The sequence below is a fragment of the Marmota flaviventris genome, chromosome 1 (genome assembly GCF_047511675.1).
Source record: "Marmota flaviventris isolate mMarFla1 chromosome 1, mMarFla1.hap1, whole genome shotgun sequence".
NCBI classification, from domain to species: domain Eukaryota; kingdom Metazoa; phylum Chordata; class Mammalia; order Rodentia; family Sciuridae; genus Marmota; species Marmota flaviventris.
Window position 1 is genome coordinate 44,471,987 of NC_092498.1, and position 22,591 is coordinate 44,494,577.

Below are 22,591 nucleotides of genomic sequence, written 5' to 3' on the forward strand. Positions count from 1 at the left end.
TCTGAATGATTCCTGTGTTTTCTAATATTTAAGTTGCTTTTTACTCAAGCTTGTTCATTTATTCACTCAATAAGCATCACTAGGCATAAGAGTAAATATAAAATTTTAATTATTTATGCTATATAATGTTTTTATTTACAACAAATTTGTATAAACTTTGCATAACTGCCATTTAAAATTAACATTTTAACAAATTTAAGAACAAAAATATACCTAATCTTTGCTAAGCCTTTATCCTTTTATAATTCTTTTAGCTAGTTTTTCTGATTCTAAATATATAGTTTCTGGTTATAGTAGTCTTAATGTATTTTGAGACTAATTTGTTCTTTAGCTACTAGATTTCACAGCTTTTAGGCTTAAAATGATAATGCTTTTTTTCCTCTTTAAGGTGGGCAGAGTGCTTTTCATAGTGAGCTTGTGTTGCTTTTGTAATAATGAAGAAATTAATATAAAGTCCAAAGTGAAAACCATCAGCAATTCTACTGTCAGAAATATTGACTGTATAGTTTACATTTTTAAAAAATTCATTTATTTTTAAAATTTCTTTTTTATTTTGATTTTTATTGTTTCTTTTTAGTCATACATAACATTAGGATTTATTTTTTATTTCATTTTTTTTGCGGTGCTGGGCGGGGGGGATCAAACCCAGGGCCTTGTGTATAGTGAGGCAAGCACTCTACCAACTGAGCTATATTTCTAGCGCCCTAGAATTTATTTTTACATAATTTAAAAAAGTATGAAATATAATTTACTTGAATTCAGTCCTTGGTATTTCCTCTTTCCCTTCTCTCCTCCCTCTCCCTGTTGTCTTTCCTCTACTGATCTTCCTGTTATTTACTCAGATTTTTTTTGGTTAGTGTCTTGTGGATTTACATGATAGACTCACTGTGGTACATTCATGTATGTATGTAGGAAAGTTAGGTCAGATTCATTCCTCTGTTCTTCCCTTATCCCCTCCCTTCTCCTTTCCCTTTATTTCTTTTTATTTATTTCCCTTTATTCTCTTTCATCTAGTCCATTGGTCTTTTTTTCTATTTTGATGGAATCTGCCTCCACCCCCGCCCCCACTTTTCCTTTTCTTTCTCTCTCTCTCTTTCTTTATTTTGGTCTAGCTTCCACAGATCAGGGGGAAAAAAAAGAAATTGACCTTTGACTTTTTCGGATTGGCTTATTCCACTTAGCATGATAGTCTCCAGTTCCATACATTTACCAGAAAAATGTCATAATTTCATTAATTATGGCTCAGTAATATTCCATTGTATATATACACCATATTTTCTTTATCCATTCCACAACTTAGCTATTGTGAATTTCACTGCTATAAATATTGATATTCATATATCACTACAGTATGCTGATTTTGGATCTTTTGGATATATATACCAAGCAGTGGGATAGCTGAATCATATGGTTCCTTTCCTAGTTTTTTGAGAAATCTCCATACTGCTTTTCAGAGTGGTTACACTAATTTGCAGTCCCACCAACAACTTATGAGTTTATCTTTTCCCTCACATCCTCACTAGCATTTATTGTTACTTGTGTTCTTGATAATTATCATTCTGACTGGAGTGAGATGAAATGTCAGTGTAGTTTTGATTTGCATTTCCCTCATTGCTAGAGATGTTGAACATTTTTTTTTTCATATATTTGTTGGCCAGTTACATTTCTTCTTTTGAGAAGTGTCTGTTAATTATTTGTGCCTATTTATTAATTGGGCTGTTTGTTTTTTTGGTGTCCAGTTTTGTAATTCTTTATTTATTCTGGATATTAATGCCCTACCAGAGGAGCAGGTGACAAAGATTTTCTCCCAGTCTGTAGGCTTGTACTTTAAGCTCTTGTTTCTTTTGCTGTGTAGAAGCTTAATTGTGGTCAAATATACATAAGATTTATCCTGTTAACCATTTTTTTTTTCAGTGCTGCGATGGAGCCGGGAGCTTCATCTATGCTAGGTAAGCACTCTGCCACTAAGCTACATCCCTACCCCCTTTTTATTTTTTACTTTGAGACAGGGTTTCACTGAGTTGCCCAGGCAGGCCTTGAACTTGTGATCCTTCTGCCTCAGCTTCTTGAGTAGCTGGTATTTTGGGTGTGTGCCACCAAACCTGGTCCTCTTAACCATTTTTAAGAGCACAGTTCATTAGTTTTAAGTATCTTCACATTGCTGTGCAGCCAATCTTCAGGACTCTTATTTTATAAAACTGAAGTTCTATGTCAACTAAACAACAATTTCTCATTTTTCTCTTTCCCCAGCCTCTGGCAACTGACATTCTATTTTTTGTCTCTATGAATTTGTCTATATTGGGTACCTCATATAAATGGGGTCATGTCTTTGTGTGACTAATTTATTTCATAATGGTTTATCTCAAAACAGCCATAATGTCCTCGAGGTTCTTACATGTCATAACATATACAAAATTTCTATTTTATTTTTTTATTATCCGCTCTTTAAAAAACTCCATAATATAGCCATATTATTTCTATTTATAAATTATTTTTTCTACCCAATAATATGCTGCAGATGTCTTCACACATCAATAGTTATATACTCTTTTTTTATATATATATATCACCTCCATTTCTACAAGTTGACCATCCCTTATCTGAAATGCTTGTGACCAAGTGTTTTAATTTTCAGATTTTTTTCAGATTTTGGAATATTGCATATTTATAATGGCATATCTTGGGGATAGAGAAATCTAGACACAAAAATTGTTGATATTTCATATATACCTCATTCACATAGCTTGAAGATAAATTTATACAATATTTTTAGTACACCTGCATTTTGACTTTCATGAGTCCAGGTGTAAAATTTTCCATTCCAGAGTGTCATTTGTACTCTAAAAATGCTTTGAATTTTCAAGCATTGCAGATTTCAAATTTTTAGATTATGGATGCTCAACCTATACCAAATGTAGCATCCCTGTTCTACAGATGGAGAAACTGAGGCTGAAAGGAGAATAATTTTCAATTGATATGGAACAGCACCAGGGACGAAGTCCAGGACTGTTTGATTCTAGAATCAGACATATGCAGTGTGGTTTATATAGGTCAAGAGTGTGATTATTGTGGAAAAATGAAGCAGTTCTGAAGACAAATTTTGGTGAAAGTGAAAGACTTGACTTTTTGTTTTTGTTGTAGGGAAGCTGCTGCCATTTGGCAGGCACAAATATCTGTCTCTAAAAACATTCACCAAGTATTATACTTTACTATGTTAAGGCTGGGTTATTTCTAAGAAAATAGTAGTTGTCCTGGTCAGAAAGAGATTTTTCAATGGCCTTTCAAAAGGTTAAAGATGGAAGAACAAAGAGGAAATTATCTGCCTCTTATCTGAAGTATAATGAGAAGTGAAAATGTCATCCACGTGAACTTTGGTAGAAATATGCTGAAACCCTCCAATGAGCTGGGTCTGATATCAAGATCAGTGTAGCTCATTACCAAATTGTTGTATTTTAGGACTATACCTCAGAAATAATCTAAACTTTATAATTTCATAAATGAGGTTCTGTCCTGAAACACCTACCAAGTAGTTAACTGTGCATTTAGGATGTAATCTTTAATTTCTTTCTATTTTTGTGGTGCTGGGGATTGAACCCAGGACCTTGTACATATGAGGCAAGCATTCTACCAACTGAGCTATATCTCCAGCCTGATCTTTAATTTCTTACTTCTCAAGAATTCTTTTTCACCCATGTTAGTGAACAGAAGCAGTTTTTTAGTTTTTCATACCAAACTTACTATTGCTTGTGTTTCATACTGTAAATGTGAGATAGGGAAGGAACAAGTTAGTGTGGGCTGTCAGGACCAGGTGTTCTCACAGTATCACAAGAAATGAAAGGACTTGGAATGTAAGTTTTCTTGAGTTACCAGTCCTGGTCCATCAGTTAATGGAATCCATTAAGTTTGTTAGTCTAGTCAATGGCAGAGATCTAATTGAAGATTATTACTCTTTCAGAGAAAGTTCAAACCAACTACAGTAACAATGATAGAACAGAAGTTCGCAAACTATTCATGGGCTGCTCATTTTTGTATGGTTTGTAAGCTGGGAATGTTTTCTAAATAGTTTTAAATGGTTAGGAAAATTCAAAAGGAGAATAATATTTTGTGATATGTGAAAATGATAAGAAATTCAGTTTTGGAGACTATAAAGTTTTATTAGAACATTTCTATATTTATTCACATATATATTGCTTATGGCTACTTTTGGATTAAAATAGCAGAGTTTGATAGTTGTGATAGAAACTGATGGCACCACAAAATATAAAATATTTACAGTTTGGCCCTTTGAAGAAAGAGTTTTCCAATTCCTGTAAAATAGCAAGAATAATTTACGTTTTGGAGTATCATGGAAATCTGTGACCTTCTTTGCTTACCTAGAACTCTAGCTGGATACTACCATGTTTCTTGAAGAATTTCTCCACTGTTTTTGTCTCTGGGACACCCACAGTAGTCCATTCATGATTATTTTTCATGACTTCCTTTGCTTATTTTCCAGTGGTTCTTTTTGCCAACCAGGCGAACAGATCAAAGAGCATACAGAAAGGTCTTTGGTTTGCCTCAAGAAGCTTTTCTACAGAGGGATCTGTCTGGCTTGCATACCTCCCTGTTGGTTATAGAAACCTGGATTTGGACTCTTATATTCACACTAGAGTATTGATTCAAATGTATATGACTTTTACTGTCAGAGTATAGACTGAGTAAACATATTTATTGTTGCATTTCTATTAGTAGGAAGAAAATATATTAATCTTTTATATTTTATAAGACATTTTAGTAACTTTAGTCATGTTTCTCATAATTCCTAATTTTACATTAAGATAGTGTGTTGTTTTTTTAATGGTTAGCTTTAAATACTTAAAATAATGTCTTTTTATAATTATCTTTGATACAGTAAAAATATTAATGGTTAGAATATTATACTTTACCTCTTATGAAAGTTGCTTCCCACTCCTTCCAGCTGTGGTTACTTTGTGTCAGTTCCCTTGAGGCCCATGAAGGAAGAGAGGCCTGCCTTGCTACTTTGTAATAAAGGTTTGTGCTTTGTGACCACTGACAGCCTTGGATTCTTCCACCATGTTTTAAAATCATAATAAATAGATGTTGTTCATCCAGAAAGAGCCCTTGTCTGAAGATTTGGTGTTTGGTAAAGCAGATCTTTTATCAGATAATACTTGTGCCTTTGCTTATAACTGTGATTTTGTGCCCATTAGGGATGATTTTTTTTTTTTGTGTGTGAATCATTATTATATATAATAGTGGGATTTGTTGTTACATATTAATACATGCACATAATATTACAGTATAACTTGGTGTGCTGAGGATGAGTCTGTGACTTGGTTCTTTGCATAGAGATCAGATAGCACTGGTCTGGGTCATGGCATTGAGGTGAGCAGTTGAATTACCTCCTCATATCATAGATCTGTTTTGTTATCTGGTTGGTGCTGGATGTTCATCTGTCTTCACTTAAATTTTTGAGTAATGGGCAGTAGAGCTCACTAATGGGAGGAGTTGGGCTAACTCTGTAGGAATTTTCTTTTTGCAGAAAATCCTTTTTACAGTGGTGCCTTCTCACAGGTTGGGATAGCCTCTGGTGCAGTAAGCAAGGTCAATGAAGAATGACAGAGTGTGGAAAGGAAATGCTGAGGCCAGATCAAGCTGGAGTGGGTGGTAAGAAGCCTGGGAGAAAGGCAAGATGAAGAAAGGCAAGATGAGATGTCTTAGATAAAGTTTGTTCTAATTTCATCGGTAAAGGGAAGTGGGATGAGGCATACCCTTAAGGCATTTGGCTTAGCTCTAACATGCTCATGAAAGTGAGAATCAAGACTAGAGAGGAAATCCCATATTATTTCTCAAATGTGAAAAAAACAGGGTGAGCTTTTGTAATTTAGCCCTGGGGTTTTTAAACCTTGAATAGCAAAGTGAGTTATTGTATGGACTGGGAATGTAAGTTATTATGGTAAATTTACAATTTTCAGAGCTAAGATGGAAGAGTGAGAAGGGAGCTGTGCTCTTCTCCTCCTCTGGGTAGGGTCAAGAGCCATGGACTCAAGTGTCAGAAACTACTTCGGGTAGGAAAGCCATGCAGGGCAAAGGGAGGAGAGCTGTATCTCTGCCCTGGAGCTGTCACTACAGAATGGTGGGCACTCCTTGTCTGGCTGTCTCAAGTCCTGCAAGGAGGGTCTCCATCACAAACTTCATTACTGGCATCAACGCTGCGTGGTCCTAAGAGCTGTGATCCACAAGGCCATGAACCCGCCAGCAGGCAAGGCCTCCAACAGCTATTTTTAGTTGTGTTTTATGAGTGTGTATTTTTCTACTCATTCTCATGCTTATTTACCTGGGACCTGTCTAGAAAGGAACAGTGTGTCTGTGAACAAGAAGAGGTTTCCTGTGAACTTCAGCATTCAACATAAGTGCCCTGGAGTAGCACAATACATCTGGTATTGTGATATCCCACCTGTGAGACGACTGTTTCAAAAGCTCTAACAATATAGAAGGGACAGTACAGACTAGCTAAGTAGGAATGGAGTTACTTGAGTTTTCTCATCCAGCTATAATGGGTTTGAAGTAGAACTCTAGCTCATTAGAATTAGATTGGATTTTAGGGATCATCCTGTTTAGCCTCCTCATCTCACCAGTGAAGGAACAGACACAGGACTTATCTCAGACCAGAGTGGTAATGAACAGCAGTGTTGGTTAGACCCCAGGTCTCTTGATTCAATAAGGGTACCTCTTCCTTGTTAGATCACGAAGATTGAAATTGTAGTAGGAATCTGGGATGGGGTTTAGGGGGTGTAGTGTGCACTTATTATAACCTTTGATGACTCAGTAAATTGTAGTTACAACAGTGGCCCCTGGCCCATAAGCCAGAAATGGTGACTCGGGAAGAACCTCTGACTAGATAAATTGTTATACAGTTTGGGAGGACTATGATGTGATTGGGAGGAGGCATCTAGGCACATTAGCAAGTCACATTTGCTGAGGGTGACATGGAAATAGAAAAGATCCTTGAGGAGATGATCAGGGGGTTCTGGTTGAAGGCTCTCTGAGCAAGCTTTGAAGTTTTAGTGAGATGAACCTGCCCAAAGTATTCATAGTGTCCAGGCCAGCAATATCTACCGTGACATCTGGAGAACTGAGTAGAAAAGGACTTGGTATTTGTTGGGTGTGCAGTGAGTACTATAGATCCTTTTATAGTTATCACTTTTTGTCCCTGAGTATTTATTTCTGCTTATGTGGCTAATGTAACTCTCATTTTAAGCTATTATAGTGACTTTAAACATTATTTCTTTTATTCTGCCTTTCTAATTTTTCCATAGGTTAGAATTGAAAGTAGCATAAAGATAATTTTTATAGACTTGAATTGAAATATTTGGCAAGCTATAGGTCAGTTTTACTGGGAAGATTGAACCTAGAGTTTTGAATGATTTTCCTTTTTTTGCTTCCATTTATTGATCATGTACTCCATTTATTGATCATCTAGAGGCAGTGCTGTACAGTGGTTAAGCACAAGGACTTTGAGCTAGGCTACTTGGGTTGAATCCTGGCTCTGTTAATTATAGTGTGTGACTATAGGCAAGTTAAGTTACTGATTTTCTATTCCTTACTTTTCTCATCTATAAAATGGGAATATACTTTATGGGGCTATTGTAAATGTTACATAAGTTAATATATAAGTTAGAATAATTCCTGGTGCACACAAAGTTGTATCTACATATTATAGTTATTATTTCCAGGCATTGATTGAGGCCCTTTGTCAACTTATGAGTATACTAAGGCTCAGAGAGATTTTAAAACTTGCTTAACAGATAATAAATGTCTAAGGTGAGATTGGAATCTTCTCTGTCTGACTCAAAACCTGGCTTTTAACCATTCTGTTGGATTTCTGAACTATGGTAAATCACTTCACTGTAAGTAGGTTGTATTATAGGTTTTATATCTATCTACCCATCTGTCTTTCCTCTTTTTTTTTTTTTTTTTTTGGACTGGGGATTGAACCCAGGGCCTCATGCTTTCCAGGTAAGCAGTCTACCACTGAGCCACATCCCCAGCCCCCATCTGTCTTTCCAACTCAGATTTTTTTCATTATTTTCTTGCTGTTAATAATATGAATTTCCTTAAACTATCTGTGATTTAAACAAGAATGATCGAATATGAAAGAATAAAATCACTAAAAATAATACTACTTGAATAATTAGATAAGGACTTTAAAAATCCATGCCAATAGTACTAAATTGTAAAAGCCACAAAATGTCATTTCATGTGACATCTGATAATGGCAATCAATGCTTCCACATACTTGTAAGCTTTGTGGAAATTCAAATAGTTATTTGTGGGTATTTTAAGCTTACTGTTTTATAACAATCATGATGTTAATTTTTTAACAATTTGCACACCTTAATTACCAGGAATAAACTTTATCAGCTCATAAAAAGCTTCCCGATTTATACACAAGGCAAGGTAAAGAGAAAAAAATGAGATGGGCCTTTTTAGCAGCAGTGACAGGAGACATTGAGGAGAATTAACAGCTTTTGACTTCACAGAGTGGGTGTGTGATGGGCTCTGCTGTTGCAGTGAAGCAATGACTAGATGACTGACAAAATTATTGGAGGGAATCTGTTAATAATATTTAGCTCAGTATTTATAGATTTCTGTACAACATGCTTTTGATATCATATTGGATTTCAAGTCATATTTTTAAAGTACTGTCAACTTTATAATTACCCTTTGGAGAAACATATTTGGTGGGAGGGAAAGCAAAAATAAAAGCAAAACAGAACAAAACACCCCACTACTCCAACAGAACCATTCCAAACAGCCAGTTCCATATCTTCTACAATGTAGTTGCCATTTGGTAGCTTAATAGTTCTAACTTGGAAATTGTCCAAACATTCAGGTTGCTTGAAAAAAAAAGGAATATTGAGAAACATTTTATTTATTTATATCTTATTCTTTGTTGAGGTGCAGTGTTGTACCAAGATGAAGTAGCCATTGTTAATTTAAAGTTTTAGCTGGGACATACTCAAGATCAGAACAGTTGGCAGTGAAGCAAAAGATGGCTTTGGGTATTTGGCAATGTGACATTGAAGATTACAACACATAGAGTCTGTTCAATAATGACCACATGTCCTTTCCAGCTGATATCTGTTTCATGACTTTGATATATGGCTTGGAGGTTAAGGTTTTAGGTAGACTTCAAGGAATTGTTTTTTCATTACCTTTATTAGATTTGTTTTCAATTTAATCAAGTGCATTTCAAATAAATCAAGTATGCCTCTGTACTCATGAATGAACAGAACAACAAAATTCTGACTAAGAATTTGGACACTGACTCCTTCAGGCTGTGTAGCTTCATAACCCTGAGAAGTGGGATGACACATGAATACCTTCTTTTTAATTTAGATAACTACAAGAATTTTTTCCCCCTAGTGTTTTAACCTTATAATACAGGGATGAAATGGGAACAAATGAAACAGACTTTTTTCTAAGGATGACTTTGAAAGAACAGTCAAAAGGAGGAAAGCCACAGTGGTTGCTGGAGATAAGAAATGTGGTAAGCTTGGTGTCACATGGTGGGAGGCGTTCCCAGAGTAGTTTGCCTGTCCAGGGAGCCAGTTCATTTTGTGGCTGATAGAGTTGCACTTTGGAAAATACACGGGTTCCTGTTTACTGATTCATTATGGATTATACAGGTAAAATGTAATTTAAAATATATTCTGCCTATATAGAATGACTTAAATTATAATATTTGAATTTGTATTTAAAATTATATTGGTTTTTGTGTACTTTAAAAATATATACCAATTTATTCCTTACTATGAATCCATTGCATACAAATTGTGATTAATTTAGGATAAGTAACTTACAGGGAATTAAATATTAAATATACACACAGTAAGTTTTGTTTCAGAATTGTGGAACAAAAAATCCTATTAAAAGGAAAAGAGCGTACACACACACACACACACACACACACACTTCTTTCAGAGAAGGGCTTAAAGCAGGATGTTATAGATTTATACAAATCTATTTGGGGCAATTAACTTTACCTACTTTTAGAAGTTTGAAGCATGAAAGAACACACTTGAAACCAGATATAAAGAAATCAAATTTGTAAAATTCTACTGAATAGTTTTCCTGTGAATATTTACTTTTTGTTTTTGGTAGTGGGATTGAACCCAGGGGCACTTTACCACTGAGCCACATCCCCAATCCTCCCTCCCCATTTAAAAAATATTTTATTTAGAGACAGGGTCTCATTGAGTTGCTTAGGGTCTCACTAAATTCCTGAGGCTGGCTTTGAACTCACGATCCTTCTGCCTCAGCCTCCCGAACTACTGGGATTACAAGCCTACACCACTATGCTCAGCAATGAGTATGTTTTTCATAATAAATTTTTACCTTTCCCCCCAAATAACAGTCATTGATTAGTTCTTTCATTTTTAATTGCTTATATATTGCCATTAAAACACTTCTGTCTTTTTAACTAATACTATATATATGAATAGTTGATATTTTAAGATATACAACTTTAACAAACAGATATCAACAGGAATATTAAGAAAATAAAAACTTTAATGTGAACAAAGTAAGTGACTTTAGAGAAATGCATAGATATAACACTTTTAAAATTTGTTGTGTGTGCTGTAGAGAGAATATGTGGTTTAAGTTTTTGCCACATTCATAAGTACATTGATTAAATTAGCTGTGAGGTATGGTAGGAAGCTATTTTGAATAATCTTATATAGTGTTTTTTATAAACATGAATGCATTTGCAAATATAGTTATTTTTTAGTCTATTAAACTTTGAAGTGAAGAATTCATGTTTTTAGTTCATGGGAGAATAAATTATTTTAGATTAGAAAAGAAAATTTATTCTGTAGTCAGCACAATTCAGTACAACGGTTTTTGTACTAATGGCATCATCATAGCACTAAAGAAGATACTTTCCAATAGAAAGCTGATATTTGATGAGTCAAGAATAGATTTATTGGGGCTGGAGTTATGGCTCAGCAGTAGAGCGCTCGCCTTGCACGTGCAAGGCCCTGGGTTCGATCCTCAGTCCCACATATAAATAAATAAAATTAAGTTAAAAAAAGAATAGATTTATTGTAAAAAAAATATTAGTGTCCTCAAATACTCCTCTTTTTGGCCTTTTCCATACTCTTCCTTTCATGTTGTTTCCAGGTTATTCATGTGGTTTAACCTCACTGTTTCACGTCTCTGTTGAAATGTCACCATTTTAGGGCCCTACCTGACAGTTTTACCTAAAGCAACCCTCTTGTTGAGTCATTCACATTCTTCTAATTCCTCTTTCTCCCTAATATATACATCCACTTTACAAGTTACATATTTGTCTGTCTTCTGTCTGCCCTACCCTCTAGAGCATAACCTTCATGGGGAAGGGAGTGAGTTTGTGGCTACACTTGTAGAATATGAACAGAAGGCTCCCAGAAAATAGTTGTTGAGTGAATGCATGAATGGGATTTCCTTTAAAAGTGACTGTTAAATTTAAGATTTTCACTAATAGCTTTCTAATTTTACAGTTATCTTGACCACTAAATTAGTATGAATGTTAATCTTTTCTTTCATTGCTAAAGTTATCCTGAAATTAAGAGTACTGTCTTTATGAATGGAAGGGCAAGGTCATATGCAGGGACAATTAGACAGAATGGATCCAAAGATCACATTGGTTTAGGAATATTTTTGAAGACAGAATGGTGAGGGACTTTAGATCAGCTTTATTCCTCCTTCATTTTCCTTCATTACATTTCCTTCCTTCCTTCCTTCCTTCCTTCCTTCCTTCCTTCCTTCCTTCCTTCCTTCCTTCCATTCATTCATTGAATTCAGGGGCACTCATCCACTGAGCCACATCCCTAGCCCTAGTTTGTATTTATTTAGAGACAGGGTCTCACTGAGTTGCTTAGCACCTTGCCATTGCTGAGGCTGGCTTTAAACTTGCCATCCTCCTGTCTCAGCCCCCCCCAGCTGCTGGGATTACAGGTATGTGCCACCCTGCCCTGCTCCTTCAATACATTTTCCTTAGGCAATTTTCTTAAAATTTGTGTTGTTTTCTGAACTGACTAGAGGAGAGAATTGGAGAAAAAACTAAATTTCTGGAACCATGTTTGTCCACTATGGGTCTTTAGTGATATGGATATAGACCTTCTAAAGTATTTATAAATACCTCAGGCTTTCAGTATGCAGAAGCCTTCATAGGATGACTCCTATGATTTGTGTCTAGTGTTATTGGCAAGTGAGGTGCCTTATGTTTTTTAGCATATTGATTCTGTTTCTAGTTGTTGAAAAGTAGACTTCTTGAAAAGAGTATTGCATCTTTTAACTTACTCTTAGAAGTCTATGCCACAAAGAAAATATAGGCTCTCAGGAAAATGCATTTTCATGTTCATATATGCACCATCATGAATGAGTTAAAAAAAGAGCAATGTGAATGGGTTAGTAAAAGCTTTTTTGCAAATAGATTGTGGCCTCTGCTGGAGAATGCCTCCTACCTAGGGATCATTCTCTTATTCTCCTTTTCCTTTCCCTTTTCTGATGTCCACATCCATCCACTGAGTGAGTATTCACATACAATCTCTTATATGCAGTTTAAAAGAGATTTTTTTCCCCCTGGAAAAATAATTAATAAAAATAAAAGACAACTTCCATAAGATAATTTCCTGGCTTTAAGATTCAAACATTTTGAATTTCCCACTTCCTACAGTTACATCTAAACACTATTATTATATTCCCCCTTTGTATTGACTTGACTGATTATTTTTAGAGGGGTGTATTTTTATTAATTTTCAATTTTATTAACACTGCAGTTTTTTTAAAAAAAATTTCTGTCACTTTTAGTTTTCTTTGGTGACATTTCTCTTTTAAGGATTTTTTCCCCTTTACATTTTCATTTCTCTTTATTACAGTTGAGTCTTTAAAATGCCATATAATTTTGTCAGTTATTTATTCATTTTTCAAGAGATTTTGTGGCAGAGTGGTTCAGAGCCTTGCTTTGGAATCGGACTGCCTGGGTTTGAATCCCAGCATGTCATTTACCATCTGCATTACCTTGCATTTTAGTCAGCTTTTTCGCTGCTGTGACTTAAAGATCCAGCAAGAACAATTGCAGAAGATGAAAAGTTTATTCGGGGGCTCATGGTTTCAGAGGTCTCAGCCCATGGACAGCAGGCTCCATTCCTTGGGGCTTGAGTTGAGGCTGAGCATCATGACAGAGTGTGTGGCAGAGGGAAGCAGCTCACATGATGATCAGAAAGCAGAGAGGGAGATCTCTACATGCCAAAGCCATGCCCCCCAATTCCCACTTCCTCCAGCCACACCCTACCACTTCAGTTACCACTCAATTCCTATCAGGGGATTAAAACACTGATTAGGTTAAGACTCTCACAAACCAATCATTTCTCCTTTGAACCTCTTGCATTATCTCCCATGCAAGCTTCTGAGGGGACACCTCACATCAAAACCATAATACCTTGGCAAATTATTCAACCATCTGTCAAATGTGGATAAGAGTGATATCTATCTCATAGGTTTGTTTATAAAGATTAAATTAGTTAATACATGTGAAGTTCCCTGAATAGTGCTCAGCATAAAGTAAATACTAGCTATTGTTATTCTTTTTTATAACAGAGGTTTGTTCTGTAATTTATATAGCATCATCACACTTTCTTCATGAGATAGAGCTACACATACTGACCAGAAAAACTACTGATGATATTTTTAGATGGTTAATTAAAAAAAAATTTATTTATTTATTTTTATTTATATATAACAGCAGAATGCATTACAATTCTTATTACATATACAGAGCTCAATTTTTCATATTGAAAAATTGCATACATAGTATACTCACACCAATTTGTGTCTTCATACATGTACTTTGGATAATAATGATCATCACGTTTGATAATTTTAAATTCTATATTCATATCTCAGTTTAATGTTTGAAAACTTTTTATATTGACAGATCTTTGTAAAAAAAGAAATTATTGGAAAAGGTATATACCTTGAATGAATGGGTAGAGAGGAGACTTAAACTCTTGAACTTCCTGCTGTGTATGATTTAAAAGTGGGGGATATATGATTATATACATATGCACACACATACTCATACATTTTGTGCATTACAGTATTTTTAAAACATTAAAACTTCTTTCCTTGCTTGTGTTGAATAAACATTCTAATGAAAGTTTGTATCTTCTAGTATGTTATGTATGTTTTTCATACAGGTTTCTAATAATATGATAATGCAAGAAAACTTTTATTTTTTCAGTGAGTCAAGAGAAAGTTATCAATTGTCTCTTTGTGTGAGTAGATTAATATATATATATATATATATATATATATATATATATATATATATATATATATATATCACAAATGCCCACCAATACACAGCTATAATATACAGGTATGTGCACATAAACTTAAAACATCTGGATTTTTCTGAAAATTGACTGTAATTCTCATAAGGCAAAATTAAGAAAAATAAGGCAAAAAAACAAGATAGGAGAAATATATGAGTATAAGTGTATTTCTAGAGCAGTGGTTTTCACATATGAATAATAGTTGCAAAATAAGTGATAATGTAATTGCTAGCATTTGAGTGCTCATTGTATGCCAAGCAGTGCTTAGAGCACTTACAGAGTTATTTTTTGGTACATTTATAAAGTGCATGTAAATTCCCAGAATATGTGTGCAGTAGTATGCATATTTCCATTTCTTTGTGATTGAGTGTATAATCCTTGATTTGTTAATCTACCTTAAGTTTAGAGAAAATAACTTTGAACTTTTCTGTAATTGCTTTTAAAAGGTGGATTCCCACCCCCCTCATTTCTGATATTCTTAATTCCCTTGAAAAGTTTGGTTTGCTGCAATAAAATCAAGAACCCTGATCTGCATATCTGTGTGGTTAGTTTCTGTAAAGCTAGTGTTTAAATTTCTTTGAGATCTCTTACTGTATAGCATCACAGGGATGAAGAGCTCCTTAGGAGGGGAATGTATATGTGGTTTTTGGTGTTGTGCATTTTATGACGAAGGAATTCCCCTTTGAATCACACTGCTCCCTGAAGCCCTTGGAGCCTCTGGCTCAAGCCGCGCAGTCAGTCTGTGCAGTGTCCCTGACGTCATCCAGCGTATGCATAAGCCCTGCTATTGTCTTACTGCTACGGCAGGGCTGAGGATTGCAGTATCCGCTGTTGCTGCTGCTCCCAGTCCTGCCCCTGCTCCTACCTAGTCCTGCCTCACCGCATCCCAGAAGAGCCACGTCGGCTTTCCTTTGCCTGGTGGATTTTCAAAAGCTGCCTTTCGGTTTTGGGTGCTGTAGGAGACCATGCTTTTCAATCACACGGGAGAAAACTGAAAACTGAATCCTGAATCTGGCAGCTGGACACAGCTCGGACTGCATTGTCTGGCTTCATGACCCCTGCTGTGTAGCCAGCTCATCTCTCCACTCACAACCACACTCTCCTTGATTTTCTTCCTTCCTTTTTTTCCCCCCTCATTCTTCTAATTTTTTAAAAAGCAGCTTCTGGAGCCAGCCATGTTTGGCACTGAATCTTCATGTAAGTAAATGGATTCCACTTCTCTGCTTTTGAGAAATCTGCTTGCTGTCATGGTTTCATTGGCTTGGAGTTCATACCAATTTACCTTAGGTCATTAACACCATTTGTATTTTGGCTCTAATTATAGAGGAACTGGTCTCAGAGAAGGGACTCCCCTTAACTGGGTTATTCATTCTTAAGGTTAGGGATGTCACTGTGCTCAAAACCAGGCCTCCAAGAGGGAGGTAACAAGATAGGATCCAGGCAGCCTCCCTGGAACGTGCTAATTGATGGGATCAGGCCTGTCACTGATCTATTGTTTGTGGACCCATAATGATGCTTAAACCCTAAAATAGATGCTGGAAGGATCTGAGATGATAGTGTTTATAAGACTGGGAAGAAGGGCTTACAATTTTCATCTGAGGAGAGAAAAAGGTATTATTTTACACTCTTCCTTTTTATAAGTCTATAAAAACATAAGAGTAAATGTTATGTGTATATTACAAAAGAATAAGAAATACCTTTATTTTTAAGGTGGATTTTTCCTACAGTGGCTTCAGTTTTGATATTTTGCCTGGCAGCACAATCCAGCAGCATCATATCTGTCTTAAAACTTATACAGTGAAATTGCTTTGGTGCAGAGCAGGCCCTGCACAATGGGCTGAGCTTGGATAACAGTTATAGACACCTAAAGTTGGTTTTTAAAAATTATTACCAACCCATTTGATGATTATTTAATGTTGGGTATAGAATAATGTTACTTGTCAATGCAGTTGTACAGGCTCTGCACGGTATTTTTTCATCATCTATAAGCAAAGGTTATAGTTAAGAATGTCTATGGAGACTCAACCTGCTGGGCTAGAACGTCAAACACTGGCACCACTCTGGCTTTGCAGGGGAAAGAGGGTTAAGGCAGGAAATTTAGGACATCTATTTATTTTGAATTTGTAATTTGACCTTTACTTTTTGATCTCAGGTGTCAGTGTTACAATTTGCATAGCTGATGATTGTTGGAGAATAGTAGCATTTGAGAGCTAGTACTCCTCAATTCTTTTGTTTCTTGATCGACTCTTTTACAGGTTAATTTTGTCATTTCATTGTAGAAGCTTCCCATCTCTGAAACTACCACATTGCCTAATCAAGTTTAAGACAAAATAATAGTGAGATGTAATGTTTTATTCATCAGGTGATAGTATTATTTCCTAATAACTTAAAAATAATTTTTAAATTTACTTACTGGTAAATTTGGAATTATTGTCATTCAGGAAATAGAAATAGATCATTAAGTGTCAGTAACCATCTCCCAGTTTCATTTCAGTCATGGAATTTTACTTAAGTAGGACTCTAGATATGGACAGAAATATCTATTCTGAATACTAAAGGAAAATTAGTCCTGTTATTTTAATATTAATTATTTTAGCTGAAAATGGAAGTTGAAACTCAGTGTGGGAGTCTTTGGGTTCTTGGACTGTCTGGCCTGTTTTACCAAGCAAAAATACAGCCTTTCTTGATCATCAAACTTGATCTTTTGATAATAGCGTCTATACTCTATATGGTATATTTGAAAATTTCTGGCTGCTTTTGGTGTCCATAGCTACCACACATTACTAAACAGAACAGAATACCATTCAGAGGACAGAATACTATCACACAGGTTTTCGACATTTTTTGCTTTTACTGAATATTAGGTTTTTTTTTTTTTTTTTTTTAAATTGCTTACTTGTCTCTAGAAACCCATACATAGGTAGATTCATTCTGTTAAGGAACATAAAAGGTTGAAAATGGCCTGCTTTCTTTAGACTTAACTTGGGTTAAAGTGCTCAGAGTTGAGACAAGTAGATTTTCTTTGTGTTTTGAGGCATAGCTTTCTAAGCTTTTGATTTCCAACTTGTGGAGGTTATTTTAAAAGCTTGAAACTATCTATATTTAGAATATGCAGAAAAACAGTCACATTTGAAATTCTGGTTAGTTTAGAAGGGGTCTCCCAAACCACTTACGGTGTTCTTCCTAAACCATCATAAGAAATACCTGTTTAACCATCCAACCTGTGTGTAATTTATGGGAGGTTCTGGAAACGTTAATTTTTTTCTGACTTTTCCAAAAATTTTGTGATTTTTATCCTTCGTTTCTGATTGTAGCATTTTACTTGTAGTGAATGCTTCTACTCTTCAAATTGAGGTATGGTTTATGAGCAAATGCATGGTGAGTCTAATTGTGCTTGCTGCTCAGTGCATTTGTGCCCAGGTTCACACCTGTAGATCCACTACCCAGCTCCTTTCCATTTTACCAGGAAATGTGCCTATGGCCTTTCCTCGTCTATATTACTTCCCTTCTTTGCCAAGAGGTAACTACCATTTTGACTTTTGATGACATAGCTTCGTGTCATAAATGGCTTTTTTAAATTTTATTTTTCCTCCTTGCTCTTTGCCTATGAGATGGAAATGTCTTCACTTTCAAATATTGGATTAATTAAATTGATTTTATGTTTCAGATTTTTGAAGTCAGAAATTTGCAGTAGCTTAGAAGTCACATTATTATGTCTGTCTCACTGAAATAATGTTGCTTGACTTAAATAACTACCCAAAACACAACCAAAAATTTTAAAAACTAAAAAAATAAAGCTTTTAAAGGAATATATCTTAGTTCATCAATGTTAAAGACTTATATAGATCTGGCAACAGAATTAATTAAGGGTTCTTTTATGTCTAACATCATTTTAGTTGCTGCCTTTAACAGTACCAGGTTTTATTTTTTAATTAGTTGTTGTTAGACCTTTATTTTATTTATTTTTATATGTGGTGCTGAGAATTGAATCCAGTGCCTCACACATGCCAGGCAAGTGCGCTACATCTGAGCCACAGCCCAAGCCCCAACAGTACCAGTTTTATCTCTTTGACTTAGTGGATCTTATTCTCCTGTAGTTGTATAGATTGGCTACAATCTATTTTGGCCTCATTTTGAAATGAAAGTCAACTGTAGTAATTGTAGACTAATCATTATAAAGTGGAAAGTGTAGTAACTCTGAGGTGTTCTCTAACTCTGTCACCATCTTGCTTTATTTCATTGAACATTTTCTTTATTAAAATTTTCCATGTGTAAAAATGAGAGTAATGTATCTTCTGTTTATCTGCTTTGAGGAAATGCAATTTTAGTTTCTGAGGTACGAGTAATTTAGGTATAAGAGGAGCTATTCATTAAAGTTTTATTGAGGAAAATTATTATTAAAATGCAGATGTGTGGGGCTGGGGTTGCCTAGCACATGTGAAGTGCTAGGTTTGATCTTCAGCACCAAATAAAAATAAATTAATAAAATAAAGGTATTATATCCTACTACAACTAAAAAAAAAAAAAATTTAAAAAAGGCAGATTTGGAGCTGGGCATAGTGGCACATACCTGTAATCCCAGTGACTAGGGAGGATGAGGCAGGAAGGAACATCTCAAGTTTGAGGCTAACCTAGGCAATTTAGCAAGACCTTGTCTCAAAATAAAAACAGAAAGAGCTGGGATGTAGCTCGGTGGTGGAGCACCCCTGGGTTCAATCCCCAGTACCAAATAAATAGTACAAAAAATACATTTTGGGATACTCATTTTGTTTTAATGATAGCTTATATATTTTTTAAAATCAATCAGTTGTTCAAAATAAAAAAAAAATCTCCCTCTTAAACAAATGTTCATCTTTTATTTTTGTGGAGCAAAGAAAACTAGTTTTGTAGTGCTGCCATTGGGTTACATCCTCCCTCATAAAGCTAGTTATTCTCCACAGAATAAAAACTTTAATATTTATGATGAGCTTTTATTCAGTTCACACTTACTGGGCGCATTTCTCCTTTTCCCTTCTTTCCCATGTTTAACTGTGTCATTTCTCAAGGGTACCATTGAAAGATTCTATTTAAGATGTGCTGTGCTGGGAATTGTGCCCTGGTCTAACACATTATTGTGTCTTCCATAGCACTTGCCTTATTAGACCAGTGAGGAGAGAAATCCCTTCCCTATGGAGAAACAGGGCGTCCTTGGAGCAAACTGCATCATTAATCCCTCTTCACAAGATTTTGTTATGGTTGTAATAGACTAAAGAGAACATCTAGAACATCTAGAGAAAGGGGAAGAATCATCCAAGCAAAAACAAAGTGGTAGTTAGTGAAAGACCCACCCGGGGAGATTAGCATACATGGGAAAATGATGGGCATGTAAGGAGATCAGTTCTCTTTAGGTTTGATGTGGCTGGTTCATGTGTCTTCCTTGCCATCTTTTGGATCCCTACATAACTTGGGATAGGTAGCCAGAATCTGGGAAGGATTGGAGGGACATGCCCCATGTGATTTGTCTGTGATGGCCACTAGAGATTTCACTCTTGCATTTTATTTTCATTACTGGTAAGTGCTTCAAGTTGGAATTGACAGCTTGTCGGTTTTAATACTGAGTATGATATTGTGTTGCCAAGAACAAGGTAGAGTCTCAAATTTTGAGCCATTGTGTGAGAGATAGTCAAATGAACATACTTTAGCAATATTAGGTCCCTAGGATACTATAATTAAACAGGCATCTCTTGAAGAGTTATACTGTTTTATGTACATTTCAGGACCTTTCTTGACAATTTGTCACAAGTGAGATTAGACTTGGACTTATTGTTTTGGTGTAATGGCTATGAATTGATGTGAATAGTGATGATGGTTATTCAAAAACGGCTAGTCAGGCCAGGTGGTAATGGCCCACACCTGTAATCCTGGAGATTTTAGAAGCTGATGCAGGAGGAATGCAAGTTCAAGGCTGGCCTTGGCAGTTTAGTGAGACCCTGCTTCAAAATAAAAAATTAAAAGGGCTGCTGATATAGCTCAGTGGCAAAGAGCCCTTGTTGGATCCCCAATGTACAAAAAATATACAAAACAAAATACAAAAAACAAAAAACAACTGGTTAAAAACAAAAAGAAAAAATGACTATTTACAATTGGACCATTTTTCAATATAAATACCTGATTTTTATTAAATCATGTCAGAATCTGCTGTTTCTGATGTTAATGTTTTTGGCATTTTACTACTATATTTTGTTTTCCTTTTTATCTAATTTGTCATATGAAACTAGATAATTTAGAGATACCAGCTATTTTCCTTTCTAACGACTTTAATGTTGTGTGAGTATTTTTAGCTATATTGGATTTCTAGATGTTTTAAACCGATTTAAAGCAAAAAATAGAAGAGTGTGTACACCCAAACTGCTGTCTAACTCTACACTTAGAGGATTGTATGTAAAAGGAAAATATTATTATTGTATGACTTTGGGTAAATAAAGTACCACAGACTGCTGTAAGTCACAAATATGAAAAAATAACTATGAATTACAGGGATTTTTTGTAGGGACATGGTCATACAGGAAACTGTGGGAGTTAAAGCCAATATAGTATTTTTCACTTGTCTTACTCTTTCATATTTTGTGTCAATTTAAGTTCTGATGTGAAATTTCCTTTTTGACTCTTTTGTCTGTTAATAGTTGACATTGTAATTTTTAGACTCTAGGGAATATTTAAAACCAAGACAGGAATAATTTTTTTCTTCTGGATATTTATATACTTATTTCAGTTGTACAAAAAGTATAATAAAAATATCCAGTGGTTTCTTAGTTTCACTTCAGTGCTTACCTCCTTATTTGTTAGTCTGTAGTTGGTTCAGCAAAAATTATATATGTGTTTTCAGTAGTTTGTTGTTTTCATTGTCACAGTGGACCAGATTCATATCCTGAATAAATTGTGAGAGTCTATCAGGGAAAATTACCATATATGGAAGTGTTCCCTATAGAATCCCCATGGAGTTTCACAGGATGTGAATAGCACTCATTGTTGTTATGGATTCTGAGCTAGAAAAGTCACTAATTATGTATACTTTTAAAGCATTAATAATGGTAAATGCACTAAATTATGTTCAAATATTAAACTTTTAATACAAGACTATATGGGACCCTAGAGTACAAACCATACAATCATTTTTTATTTGTTGCTTTTTAAGAGTATTGATTGATTTCTCTTCATTTTCCCTAATGAATATAAAGCATTAATTAACATACTTGGTTAGTATGTTTTTAATTAGAATATATGCAAACTTTTTTTAGTTAAAAATCATATTTACTGTGTGAAATTTGTAAGATTTTTACTCTTTTAATTTGATTTAGTAATGCATTCAGGTATATTTGAATTGTAAAACACAGATCAAATTTAATGCATGTTGTAGAAATGTCAGAAGGAGTGACTTAGTACAGAGACTCTGGCCCTCAGTTACTTGGATTCAAATTGTGACTCTATCACACATTACCAGGATTTGGCCACCTGACCATCTAAGCTCAAAGTCTGGCTTATTGAATGGACTTTTGGCATTAGGGGAATTGGCCTTGTGGAACCAGGACATCTGCAGTAGGGACGAGCTTATCAAGGGAGAGTCCCATCTAATAGTGGGAAAGATTGGCTAAACAAGGGGAGACTGGAAGTTCCATCATGGAGATCTTTGAAGGGGGACACTGCAAAGAACTGAATGAAATGGATCAGGATTGGCAAATGCCCAGAATATTTCTCACTTTTGGTTGCTCCTGTGATAGGCATCACTAATTGGTTGAAGCACTCTTGCAGAAATGGCTTAAGTCACTAAAAGTTAGAATGTTCTCCACTTAAAATACTTGACAGTACAAATATTTTCATGTCAGTTTAAGAGTTGCATACATGAGTATTTAAATAAACTTACAAAAACTTAATTAAGGAACAAATTAGGAATCTTATGTACTCCAGAAATGTCCCTTTAGATGTAACATAATTTGTTTTACATTATGGTTCTCAGTAGTGCCAATGGGTTAATGATTCAGAGCTGCCACCTGTCTGGAAATTTACACCAGTTTAAGATGTAACTCTAGAACTTAGCAGAGTAATTGCCCTTATCAAGAACTCATTCTTTAAAATTTGAATCTGCTACGGATTAAGGTAATATCATTGAAAATATGATGTGCTTGTAGGGGGTTATACTGAATTTAATAAAATTTTCTAGGCTAAGGAAT

General features: G+C 35.1%; 1 protein-coding gene across 7 annotated transcripts in view; it reads left to right on the forward strand.

The window, feature by feature from the left end:
• Nucleotides 1–22,591, forward strand: part of St7 (suppression of tumorigenicity 7) — a 279,048-nt gene that overhangs the window by 39,248 nt on the left and 217,209 nt on the right. The window contains exon 2 of one of the 7 annotated variants that reach the window (XM_071612738.1): nt 1,915–1,949. The exons of 5 other annotated variants lie outside the window; for them this stretch is intronic. In XM_071612738.1, the coding sequence (XP_071468839.1) occupies nt 1,922–1,949 (28 nt within the window). In that variant the 5' untranslated portion in view covers nt 1,915–1,921. Of the gene's footprint in view, nt 1–1,914; nt 1,950–15,232; nt 15,582–22,591 lie in introns of those variants that run through there. One more of the 7 variants, XM_071612745.1, reaches the window with a different exon arrangement.